The 12,262-nt window shown below is 42.0% G+C and overlaps 2 protein-coding genes across 5 annotated transcripts in view; both read right to left on the bottom strand.

Annotated features, from left to right (window-relative positions):
• elmod3 (ELMO/CED-12 domain containing 3) overlaps positions 1 to 4,317 on the bottom strand; it is an 11,561-nt gene extending 7,244 nt beyond the window's left edge. The window contains exons 1-8 of one of the 4 annotated variants that reach the window (XM_058390247.1): positions 4,251 to 4,317; positions 1,842 to 2,253; positions 1,435 to 1,506; positions 1,296 to 1,358; positions 1,132 to 1,201; positions 977 to 1,039; positions 360 to 448; positions 149 to 272 (exon numbers count right to left, since the gene is read on the bottom strand). In XM_058390247.1, coding sequence (XP_058246230.1) covers positions 149 to 272; positions 360 to 448; positions 977 to 1,039; positions 1,132 to 1,201; positions 1,296 to 1,358; positions 1,435 to 1,506; positions 1,842 to 1,877 — 517 coding nt within the window. In that variant the 5' untranslated portion in view covers positions 1,878 to 2,253; positions 4,251 to 4,317. Of the gene's footprint in view, positions 1 to 148; positions 273 to 359; positions 449 to 976; positions 1,040 to 1,131; positions 1,202 to 1,295; positions 1,359 to 1,434; positions 1,507 to 1,841; positions 2,254 to 3,546; positions 3,782 to 4,250 lie in introns of those variants that run through there. The other 3 variants (XM_058390249.1, XM_058390248.1, XM_058390246.1) reach the window with 3 other exon arrangements.
• Positions 4,318 to 4,768: 451 nt separating this feature from the next.
• On the bottom strand, positions 4,769 to 9,686 carry star (steroidogenic acute regulatory protein). Its single transcript, XM_058390704.1, has 7 exons — positions 9,529 to 9,686; positions 8,482 to 8,589; positions 8,097 to 8,224; positions 7,710 to 7,868; positions 7,100 to 7,284; positions 6,891 to 6,984; positions 4,769 to 6,014 (listed from the first exon to the last, which is right to left on the bottom strand). Exons 1-7 carry the CDS (start codon positions 9,590 to 9,592, stop codon positions 5,895 to 5,897), a joined length of 858 nt encoding a protein of 285 aa, XP_058246687.1. The 5' UTR covers positions 9,593 to 9,686; the 3' UTR covers positions 4,769 to 5,894.
• Between the last annotated feature and the right edge of the window lie 2,576 nt (positions 9,687 to 12,262).

Raw genomic sequence — 12,262 nt, 5'->3', positions numbered from 1 at the left:
CTGATTGGTGGATCAGGTGTTGATTAATTCTCTCTAACAGCAGCTCTGCCCGTAGCGCAGGTTTATATTAATGCACTCGCTCTGTTAAGTTATCGATTCCATAGCAACAGCTCGTTGACAGGGATGATTTTGAGTAAGTTGTGCTCACACTGAGCGATGGCGAACACCAGGTCTCTCTCCTCCATCAGCTCTTTGTGTAGGCGTGGTGGCCCAAACAGGAAGTGTGTGACGACGGCCAGTCCCGTCCGGCGAACGGTCGGCTGTATGTTCCTCTGGAAATAATGGAAAACAAATTATATATACACAGGTACAGTAACGCACACACACACACACACACACACACACACACACACTCTCACCAGCAGCTCGGTGAGGTCTGTGGTCTGAAAGTGTTGCAGTGCCTCGTTGAAAGAAATCAGAGCCGATGGAGTGAGATCTTCTACAGGAACTGCACAGGAAATGACATCACTGATCAGTTGGCATGGGTTGCCATGAAAACAGATACACATGTCAGATTTTTCAGGATCTCAGACCCACTATATTAAACCGGAATATTTGGAACTACTTGCATTATAGCTATACCTCCTAGCAGGTGGAAGGAAAAAAGGGGCGGACATTTCAGATTATGTGTCCCTTTGTTCCATAAAGGAGGTGGGGCTAATTTAACGTATTTAAAAAGAAAATTTTTACAGTTAGCTTTATGAACTTCCTCTGACTAGTATATATTAATAATAAATACTAGTAAATATTAGTCATATATATGACTATATATATGCAGCCTCTCCTGTTTCTATGGCAACAACATCCAGGAAGTAGTCAAGCTACAATTTTTTGAAATCAGATCTAATCCACAGGAGAGAAGTGAAGCGTGAGGCTCGGTCTGATGATGAAATGCCGTCTCGTAGCCATGGTGATGTAGCACGGCCCCCATGCTGGTGTGGTTGCCATGGAATCGAGGTGTGGCAACCAGTCTCACCTGGTTGGATGCTCTCGAGGGCGTCCCATTCCTGCTGCGCACGCTCCAGCTCCGAGTCCACCTCTACACACACATACACACACACACACACACTATACACATGAAGTATTTTATTCCTGCAAGTTTTTATAAAACATATATTTATTTTCTTTTACCATCCGCTTCTGTTTGATCTCCACCTGTAGCCAGTGACTGTAGGAGGCCATTCTGCTTTAGCACTGAAATCTGAAACACACATCACACACACTGAGGAAACAGAAAACACACACACACACACATACACAGAGTTTGATCTGATCTGACCTTCTCCCCCACTCACCGGGACAGATTTGAGATACGAGCTGCCGTTGATGCCGCCGTTCTCCTTGATGCCGTTACACATCTGTGGAAGATCAACACAGTCAAGCTTGGAAACAAACCACATGTAAATCATATCTGTGGAGTGTGTGAGGGGTCACCAGTGTGTGTGTGGAGTGTCCACTGGTCAGATCTTCCGTCTGCTTCCATTCCTGTGCAAAACCATTCGAGCTCTGAAACACACGCTTATAACAGTCACCTTCTCGCTACATGAATTAAAAGCATGGGGGAGGAGTTACACATGAGGCCGGGTTATGATGTCACTAAAATGCTCAACATAAAGACACCTGGAACGTTCTATCCACAGAACCGTAATGTCGAGCTAGCTGTGTAACCTCAGTGTTAGATGGTAAGGTTCAGTTTGAAGCAGGAAGCTAACATCAGACATACTGTTCTAGAATTATGACATGGAACCGATCCAAATTAGCATCTTCATATCCTGTATCGTTAACCATGCTCAGCTAGAGAAACATCGCAGTCTATTTACTAACAGATTTATGGTACGGACCTCTGTGTGGACCGCGACTGCGACGTCTCCTTCCATGGCGCGAGCCCCGAGCTACTGTCCGCTCTTCATCCCGCATCCTGAGTCCTCATTCATACTGCCTCCGGGTGAGAGATGTAACAAAATGCGGTTTTCACGGAGAGCTCATCGCTCGGACGCTGCTGTGTGATGTGATGTGAGAAAGTGGTAGAGGTCCAGCGCAGATCTCAGAGACGCAGGTCAGTCACACAGAGACGCAGTTCTCTGATCCCAGGTTCCTCACTACGCCTTGCCTTGGATGAGCAGAGGTACAGAGTCAGGCAGGCCCGGAAGACTGCTGATGAGCGAGACGGAGCTTCGATGTGCCATCGGGTTGCGGACTGAACATGAGGTCACAGGAGGAAGGGTGACTTCGGACAGGCGGTCTAAAAACACACTGAGGGGAAAAAGTGCTACTTTAATGCCAATGCCACTTTAACCAATCAGAACACAGATCCCAGTTACTCAGGACCACAGGTTAAACCCTCAAATCCAATATAACTAACCAAGAACATGACCCCACCCCCAAATCCACTGTAGCCAATCAGAATACCGTGCCCAGTAAATCAGTTCCATAGGCCCAATTCCCTATCCCAAAATAGCCAATCAACAAGCCCTGCCCCCAGTGCCACTGTATCCAATCAAAACACAGATCCCAGTTAATCAGGACCACAGGCGCCACCCTTAAATCCAACATAACTGATCAAGAACATGACCACACCCCCAAATCCACTGTAACCAATCAGGATAAAGTGCTGAAATAATCAGGTCCATAGACCACACACCCTATCCCGAATTAGCCAATCAACAAGCGCTGCCCCCAATGCCACTGTAACCAATCAGAATACAGTGCCCAGTTACTCCAGACCACAGGTTCCACCATCAAATCCAATATAACTGACCAAGAACACAAACCTGACCTCCAGATCAGAATACAGTGTCTAGTTAATCAGGTCCACAGGCCCTATCCCCTACCCCCTATCCCAAAGTAGCCAAATTAACAAATCCCGCCCCAAAAGCTAACAAATCAGATCTCAGTAATTGGCTCCCAGGTCCACTGTCCATTAATCAAGGCTACAGTTCCTGCCCCTAATGCTGTTGTAACCAATCACAGCCAGCAATCCCGATCAATCTGAACCACAAGCCCCACCCCCAATGCTACAATCCGGCCTGCAGTTTCTGCCCTCTATGCCACTCTAACCAATCAACCTGCTACAAAAAACATAAATAAAAAAAATCAACACTACAATCCCCGTCCCCAACTAATCGCCATCAGTCCCCGCCCCCCTACAGTTTGTGACAACAATCCCTGTCCCAAAAACCACTACAACAAACCAATCAATCAATTCCTGCATCCAATATGACTGCAGGAGCAAAAAATAAAAAAACATGTAACAAACATATATATTATTACATCAAAATATCAAACCAATCAAGTTTAAAAATGCAAATATAGACCACACCTCTTCAGTTTACTCTGCATAAATTACAAAATGGCATTTCGGTGGATCTGGCGTATCGAATAATCGTCTTATCACCTGCACATAGTCTAAAATAAGCCTGATATCATGGATATTCCTCATTATAACCCCAGTGCTGCACTCTGGAGGGATGACGTCATCTCTGTCCAAACACAACAACACACACACACACACACACGAATCTGCTTGTACACCCTCACACTCCTTACCTCTCTGTTCCTCCTCATTTCACTTTTCTGTTCACTTTTCCACTCAGATGCATTGCAGATAGATTTTTTTGTTATTTCCTCACACTGACTCGTTTGGGGTCGCACTGATGAGCAATTGGTTGGAGGTGACGTCATCGCGAGGATTAAACTTCTCGTTAACTCATTAAATACCAACAAAAAACCGTTACCTGGATACGCAACACAATATCTGCGCGTGCATGCAGGGAATATAAGATCTGCACTGCTTTATAGCATAATAATAAGCTATTAATAAACAGGTTTATGGGTTTAAGAGTTAATATACACAATTATTCTTTATCTTGAACACAAGCTTTTAGTTTTAGTGTCAATATAAATAATATACTGCTTTTGTTTTTGTTGTTTTTTTCTTTTCTAATGCACATTGTCATGGAAGTGAACCGGATGCTTTGCAGCTCTAACTGCACGCGCAAATATGTTTAATTAAGTAATATGAGCGTTATAACCTCCATGAGTGTGTAACGTTAATACGCATTAAATAACTGGCTGGCAACCAAAAATGTGGATTTGGCTAGCTGGCTAACAGGCTAACTTTCTGCCTTCGCGCTGAGATATAACTGTTTTTGGAGTGAAATCACGTTCACGTGTAAGCACACACTTAAAAAAATATACTCTTTAACTTTCCTTAACACTGAAAAAAAGAAATAAATCGCATTATTTTTTACCTTCTTGTCGCTCTCCTCCAATCTCAGCTTCCCTTCCCCCTTCCCGACGTGAGCGCGATTGCGCAATGCCTCATGGGAATTGTAGTTTTTATAGCGCTATGTACTTCCTGTATTGGTGAACTTGTAGGCGATCTGAAGTATACACGTATAAATGTATTTATTTTAAAATTTAACTGTATGTTTTAAGCAATCCTTACAAAATCACTGGAAAAAACATTATATAATGGCTCCAAATGTGTTCTCAGACTCAGTTTATTGACAATTGCTAATGTAGCTAACAAGAACTATACCTCAATCACCTCAAAGTCTCCTGTAGACACCCAAAAACCTTCATAGATATTTGCTTCAAATAACAAATAAACTCGACTGTGTGGGAGTTCAAATGTTAAAATCCAAATAAAATAAAGCACAACAAGCCAACTGTAGATAACAAGCTAGCTAAGAAAATATAGTGGCATTACCTGCTGGGTTTATAAGCTTTGTAAGCTTCGAAGCTATAAAAATGAGGAGCTACCAGAGACGGTTTTATTCGTTGATTTATTTTATTTAACAGACATGCAGTTACAGAGTCACATACAGGCGAAATAAATAGGTAACATTTCACACAAATACAATAACAGCTTGGAACCAGAAGGTAGACTAACTGCAGACGAGTGACTTCTTGGAATAAAAATATACTTAACATTTTGCAACAAATAGCTTCAAACACTTCAGATCTTTCAGAGAACTGCTGGACTCTGACATGTTCGGTCTTTGGAGCCGTACTGAAGCTACGAGGATAAAGTTAAACTACCAATGCTTATGGCTTCCAGTTTAGCATGGTGAAATCTCTGTGTGCTCAAATACATCACAAGCTCATTAGTCCATAATCAGAATCAACTGTGAATCAACTCTGAGTCGATCCTCAGCCACACCCCGAGGCATGTCCCAGAAGAGATTCAGCTTTAAAATGGAGACAGTTTATAGTTTATAAATCTGTCATGTATGTATTTATATTCATAACTATGTAAGAATAAAAGTGGTTGTTGTTAATCATTGTAAACATACAGCTCAAATTCTGAATGCTAAGCTGCAGGCCATAGACTAGCATCTGTTTTTGTAGCAGCTTTGCAATCTTTTCAGGAACACCAGAACCCCAGACTAGAAATGAGGCCTTGAACCCTTTTCCGGAACCCTGGGTGTTTTACAAGAACTAAAAGCTATAGACTTCCTCTGCTAGCTTCAGTACAATCATCTTGTCTAACTGTTTACATTTAAGCCCTTTGGTTCCAAGCTGTTCCATAAAACATACAGTAGGAATGACTAAGCATTTTAGTAATAAATAAAGTTTGGAATGTTGGACTTCCTGTTTATTAGCAGCTGAGGAAACCTAGGTCTGGATTAACTGTAAGTCTGGTGCTGTGTGTGAGCGCTGTACGTTAAATGTTGTGTAGTTCTCCAAGCGGATGTGATCCGGCTCCGTCACTTACGCTAGACTTGTGATGTCAGAATCTGTGATGTTCTGAGTGGGTGGAGTTTAATCTCTTATAAGAGGTTGCAGTGTTTGTGTGTGTGTGTATGTATGTGTGTATGTATGTATGTACTTATGTATGTATGTGTGTGTGTGTGTGTGTGTGTGTCTGAAAGTGTGTGTGTGTTATGATGTCAGCAGGCCACTGTAGCCTCCATTCTGCTGTTGTTAGCCATTCTGTCTCGCAGATGATTAGCAAAGTCCACCTGGGTCTGAGAAAGAACTCGGTTTATCACCGTTTTGGGAATCCAGCCCTGAAAAACAGAATAAATAAATAATAAATAATACATCATACGCTCTCATTAAACTCTGCGTTCCAGAACGTCTATGTTGACTTCCCATCACACCTCAAAAGTGTGTATTAACTCATCCAAAACATCTGGACTTCCAGAACTGTCAGGAAACAGTTCTACTTAGCCAAGTTAGAGTCTAGTGCTGTTTATGGAAACGCCTTGGAATCTTGGAACCTTTTTAGGATTTTAAGTGAGCTTTTCACAACCTTAGTTAGGAACTCCATGAATATTTTAGGGAGCACAGGAAACAAAGGACATTATTAAGAACATCGCTCCTTTTACAGGAAGAAAGGAATCTTTTCAGGAATACTTTTGGGATCCCCAGAAAGAGCTCCAGTGTCAGGTACTCAGATAAAAGGAACTCTTATAAAAACTTTGTAGGAACTAAGGAAAATTTAAGATCCTATAAACCTTCTCAGCAACCACGAGTCTCTTGAAAAACTTGAAGACCACAAGAATGTTTTTAGGATCTCAGAATTTTTTCAGAAACTTTGGGAATTTTACAGCAATCCTGGATTCTTTGTAGTATTCCAGGAACCATTTTAGTAAACACAGAACCTGTTAAAGAACTCAGGAGTCCTGAATCAGTTAATGAACTCTGTTTAGGAAAACAGGGAAAGTCCCGGAAATTTTTAGTTTCTTTGTATTTAGTGAGTTCGTAATAACAGCACTGGTGCACTATTATGGGCGGGGCTTTGCCTATGGAACGTTGCTGATTGGTCAAACCACATGCTTCCCAAACTCTCTAACACACTTCGACCTTGTCTCTAACTCTCTAAACCACATTTTTACTGTTACTTAATTGTGGAAAGTTAAATAAATCCTGAAGAGTCGTACCTTCAGGTCTAAACTCAGTAACCAGGTGAACTTGGTCTTGTTGGGATCGTCAGCATTTGGCCTCATCACGATGCATGTCGGCCCGTTCTCCGCTCTGACAGGGTCAACACAAACAGCTAAATCAGCGGGTTTTTCCTCATTTCATGTACACAAGTCATAGAAAAGCGATGTATATGTATTAGAAGTTTAGGTCAGATCTTTAAACCCACCGGACGAAGCCCTTTTGCTCAGGCATGCTGGGATGCTGGGTTGACATTCCGGCTAGGAAGCAGGTGGAGCCTCTGCGTTTAGTACAGCGCACGCTGACGAAATCCCTCGGACCTACCACGTTCCCCGGCGTCTCCCCCGAAACCTCGTGAGTCACCAGGGTGTCCTGGTTGATCTTCTGTAGGATCTGAGAAACACAGAGATCTGCTGTCAACATCTCAGACTCAAACCTCCACCAGCAGTAACATACGGAATAGATTCATATAAGTGTTCGAATAAAGGAAAGTGTTCAAGTAAAGTATAAATATACGAATAAAGGAGTCGAAGAGCCGCATGTGAGAAGTAAAATGAGAATTTTTTGATTTTGTATATTTAAATTTTGTTTATTATGAAGTTCGGAGTCGACTCTTATGCAGATTCAGTTTGAGGAAAATCAACTGACTCAGTTGACTCATTCGTCCCAGAATGACTGTTTTGAAGGACAGATGAGATCCTGAAAGATTAACCATCCACCGACATCCATAACATACTAAACTTGAGGCTTTAAGTTTTCATTATTGTTAGCTAAATTAGCCTCGTAGCGATAATGAAGTGAAGTTTGGACACTCTCACCTTGACTTGTTTGACGTTGGGGTTCCACTCGCCCATGCTCTCCATGTTCTCAACCAGCTCCTCATACAGATCGTCAGGCTGCTGGTCCAGAACCACCTCCAGCCTGAAGACCTTGCCGACGTCTGGAAGGACTTTACTGAGCACTTTATCTCCCATCGACTGTGTCAGAGTAAAAACAAATCAGACCTCGTGATTAGACCCCGAGCTCAAACCCAAACACGGCTCAGCTCAAATGTTTAGGCTTCGCTACTTTCTAGGTCCTGTGCTGTTGAGAGATAGTGTTTGATGATAAGAAATTGCATGAGACACAACAAACAGAAAACATGCATGCTCACACTCTCTCTCACTCACACACACACACACACACACACTCACACACACACACACCGTCTCGATCTCGGTTTGCCAGCCATCTGGATCACTGAGGATGCTGATGGACTTCTGTAACGCCTCCTGACCCTGTCTCACGTAACCCTGCTCCGATTCACTCAGAGTCTCCTCCTCGATCCTGCTGCCTACACACACACAAACACACACAGAGTTTTCAAGGATGTACAGTGACCAAAAATAAGCCAACATTCGCAGATAAGCGAGTCCAGCCCGTGAGAGCTCTCTCTCTCACACACACACACACACTGTTCTGAAGGACACACAAAAAAAAACTACAAGAAAAAAAAGTTTAAAGCTAGATATCTTTTGTATTATTGGTTTGCTGTTCTTGTGTGTGTGTGTGTGTGTGTGTGTGCATGTGCACATGTGTGTGCATTCTCACAGAGCAGCGAGCTCCTTCGGCGGATGTTTCTGACCCACATGCTAGGTCCAGGACCGGACAGTTTGCTCAGCTCATGGTGGATGGCCATCATGGCGTTTCTCCTCAAACCTGCGAACACACTCCAATGATTTAATCACACAGATATCAACTGTTCTGTGTGTGTGTGTGTGTTTCTGTGCATTTAGGCATAGTCACATTCATTTCTGCTCACTTATTTTTGCACATGTTCATTTCTAATTTTGAGTCGACTCTGATTCAAATTTATAATGCTGAGAATCGACTGAGTCGACTCATACAGATTCAAACCATTGATTCCCAGTACTCTGAATCTTAACCAGAGTCAACTCCAAAATGTTCTGCATGAGTGAAATTGAACACTGCATCAGAATCACAGAATCAGTGCTGGGAATTACTGAGTCAACTCTGACACAATGGATTCACACTACTCTGAATCGACTCATTTGATTCCTGACACTCTGAATCCGAATCAATTGACTCGGAATGTTTGGAATCAGAGCGTTAGGAATCAGTTGAGTGAAATCTACACGCTGTCGTAATTGTTTTGATTTTTGATCTAGGTCTGAATGAACCAGCAGCAACGTTACAGCGATCACATGCCACAATGTTGATTCACTTAGCTGTTGATTCACTTAGACACATAGTTTGATTTCTGAACCATGTGCGCAAATATTTTCACATGGGAAAGTTTACATTTGAAAGGAAAAATTGAGACTTTAATTTACAATTGTTATTTTATATTATTTTAAAATGCACTGCTTTATCAAAGTTAAATGTCAAGCTGCTATAAATAAAATGTTTCAAGAGGGTGAACATACTTTTGCATACCACTATATAATATCTATATTCTATTTGAATGGGTTTCTGTGTATTAATTGTACAGTTGTGTGTCTGTGGAAGTCTGATTAATAAGTGGTGTTTCTCGGATGTTCTGATGAATTACTGATTCATTCCTTCAGTCAGATATCATGATCTATCGAGACGTATAATCAGAGATCAGATCTGGAAGTAAATGAAATGAAATCTTACCCGTCATGTTCCTGGTGTGTCTGTAGGAAATGCCGGCGCACAGTTTAAAGGTGGCAGGGAGCATCGTGTCTCTTTCTGAATCACTGAATCACTGAACGGTGTCTGTGTGTCTGTAAACCCCAGCATCCCTCAGTCACTTTATATACGCCTGAATGAGACGAGGCCACGGGCGTGTCAGCTCACAGATAAACGCGCCGGAGCGGGCGGCCTTGGGAGTCAAGGATGAGCATTGAACACGTTGAGCTTGTCTTTATGCGCCGTAAACACGTTGTCTCAGATAACAGAGAGATCCACAGAGAGAGGACACGGAAGTGCAACCATGATTTTATTTTAAATTGCTAATAAAGTAAACAGGAGCAGGAAGTGAGCTGCTTCTCTCTCCACAAGCACATACTCTCTGTATCGTGAGGACAAAGGGTCAAGTTCCTCCTCTGATGTGTGTGTTACGGCGTCACCGTGTCACTGGTCCTGTTCCGGAGCTTCACTCACAAAACCAACAACATCCTGCAAACACCTCGGGGTTCTGCTCTAAATATATTTTTTAGGGTTGGTTTGATTCTATAAAGATAAATAAATCTCAATTAAAAATGTCGGGTTTGTAAATCTAACCTTGTACTCATACAGTTTAAATCAAACCTCTATTTTATTCCAATTTAGCAAAAAAAAAAAGTTTGAAAATGAAATATTCTGCCACTCACCTTTTACACCTGACACTTTATCTGCTGTAAATACGACCTGCACATACTTCTTTATGCACATTCTGACATAGCCTTATTTATCAATGTACATATTTACATATTTATCTGCACTTGTTCATTTGCACAATTTCTACTATTTGCACTCCTGGTAGATGCTAAACAGCATTTCGTTGCTATGTACATGTACTTTGCAATGACAATAAAGTTGTATCTATCTTTTACACTGATATCATTTTGTTCTTTAACCTCTTATTACATTCTGTTTGATCATTGTGAACATATGAAGCCCACATACACACACACACACACACACACGACACTATAAATATCTTTCTGCTATTACTCCCTAATTCTCTTCTGATGGGTGCACAAATTTTTGCACACATCCCTAAATCGGTCTAGATATTTTAATCAATTAATTTATATCACATTTAGTATGTTTTATGTTTATTGAGAAAAAAAAGACTTTATAGCATCCAATTACCACTATCATTAATTTCTGTGTATGGTTTTGGACACGCCCCCAGTGTAGTGATGGTGTTTATGTGGCCTGTATAGTGAACAGAGCGTGTGGTTTGGGACACGCCCCCAGTGTAGTGATGGTGTTTATGTGGCCTGTATAGTGAACAGAGCGTGTGGTTTGGGACACGCCCCCAATGTAGTGATGGTGTTTATGTGGCCTGTATAGTGAACAGAGCGTGTGGTTTGGGACACGCCCCCAGTGTAGTGATGGTGTTTATGTGGCCTGTATAGTGAACAGAGCGTGTGGTTTGGGACATGCCCCCAATGTAGTGATGGTGTTTATGTGGCCTGTATAGTGAACAGAGCGTGTGGTTTGGGACACGCCCCCAGTGTAGTGATGGTGTTTATGTGGCCTGTATAGTGAACAGAGCGTGTGGTTTGGGACACGCCCCCAGTGTAGTGATGGTGTTTATGTGGCCTGTATAGTGAACAGAGCGTGTGGTTTGGGACACGCCCCCAGTGTAGTGATGGTGTTTATGTGACCTGTATAGTGAATGGAGTGTACAGCTTCTTTCACTGGTATTATTTACCCAGAAGTCTTTGCTACAACTTCTAAGCAGTTTAATAAGTTATGGCTCATCCTGAAGTGGTGGATTTACTACTCTGACTAAACGTTAGCTGTTTTACTGAAGAGCTAAAACACAGTAAATGTTAGCGATGCTGTCTATTATGTTTAACTAGCGGTCACAGCTGCTTAGCATTCCTGTTGTATTGACCATTAACTAGGGACTGTTAGCTAGCTAGCTATTGAATATTCTTCAGTCTTGATGAGCGAATTTTTCTATCAACGTTAATAAGAATTTTCTGGAACGCTAGTTCTTATAAAATAACAGCCGAGTCATCGCTGATGTCTTATGCAACCAGAGCTCCAGCCTTGCTCTCCATGTCTATCACACTGTTCGTGAAAATATTAGCTTAGTGACTTGGAATCTACACACACACACACACACACAAACACACACACACAAACACACACACACACGTCTGACACGTTCAAGACCGTCGGAGAGAGAAATGAGTGAGCCTCATGGGTGAAATAACCTTAACCCTTACCCTAGCGTCCCTCCGGCCCAAGACAATCAAGACTTGATTTATACCTCAGACCTTCTGTGCTGAGAGAGAGAGAAAGAACGAATGGGGGGGGGTCTCAGCTTGTCCATAAAGCAGCCATTTTGGAAAATAAGCCTGATACACTGCCCTGTATTGTTTTGTTATAAGATAAACACGACCGTTATCATTCTTTAAAGCTATGTTCAGTTGGAACTTGTGAAAGCAAACACACAACACTGTTTAAATAGTGTCAATGACATGAAAACATTGTTGCTAGGCAACAAGGAAAAGCAAACACTGAGTAGAAGCTAGCTACAGAGTCATCTTAACAAGTCTTCTGGTTAGCGTGTAGCCATTAAATAATTTCTATAGACACACTGACTGAGGGAATGTCAAGATATACCACAGACATAATCATAAAAAACGAAATTGTAAAATGACACTGTTTTTACGCTCGTCTTCGG

The sequence above is a fragment of the Hemibagrus wyckioides genome, linkage group LG05 (genome assembly GCF_019097595.1).
Source record: "Hemibagrus wyckioides isolate EC202008001 linkage group LG05, SWU_Hwy_1.0, whole genome shotgun sequence".
Classification (NCBI taxonomy): domain Eukaryota; kingdom Metazoa; phylum Chordata; class Actinopteri; order Siluriformes; family Bagridae; genus Hemibagrus; species Hemibagrus wyckioides.
The sequence above is the reverse complement of the archived record's forward strand: the minus strand, read 5'-3'. Positions and strand labels throughout refer to the sequence as shown.

What these genes read in the sequence shown, in the direction of transcription:
- star (XM_058390704.1), bottom strand. Translation starts at nt 9,592, where the DNA reads ATGCTCCCTGCCACCTTTAAACTGTGCGCCGGCATTTCCTACAGACAC. An exon ending in GAGCAAAAGGGCTTCGTCCG is followed by an intron (nt 6,985 to 7,099) that starts GTGGGTTTAAAG and finishes TGACCCTGTCAG; the next exon opens with AGCGGAGAACGGGCCGACAT. An exon ending in TACTGAGTTTAGACCTGAAG is followed by an intron (nt 6,015 to 6,890) that starts GTACGACTCTTC and finishes TCTGTTTTTCAG; the next exon opens with GGCTGGATTCCCAAAACGGT.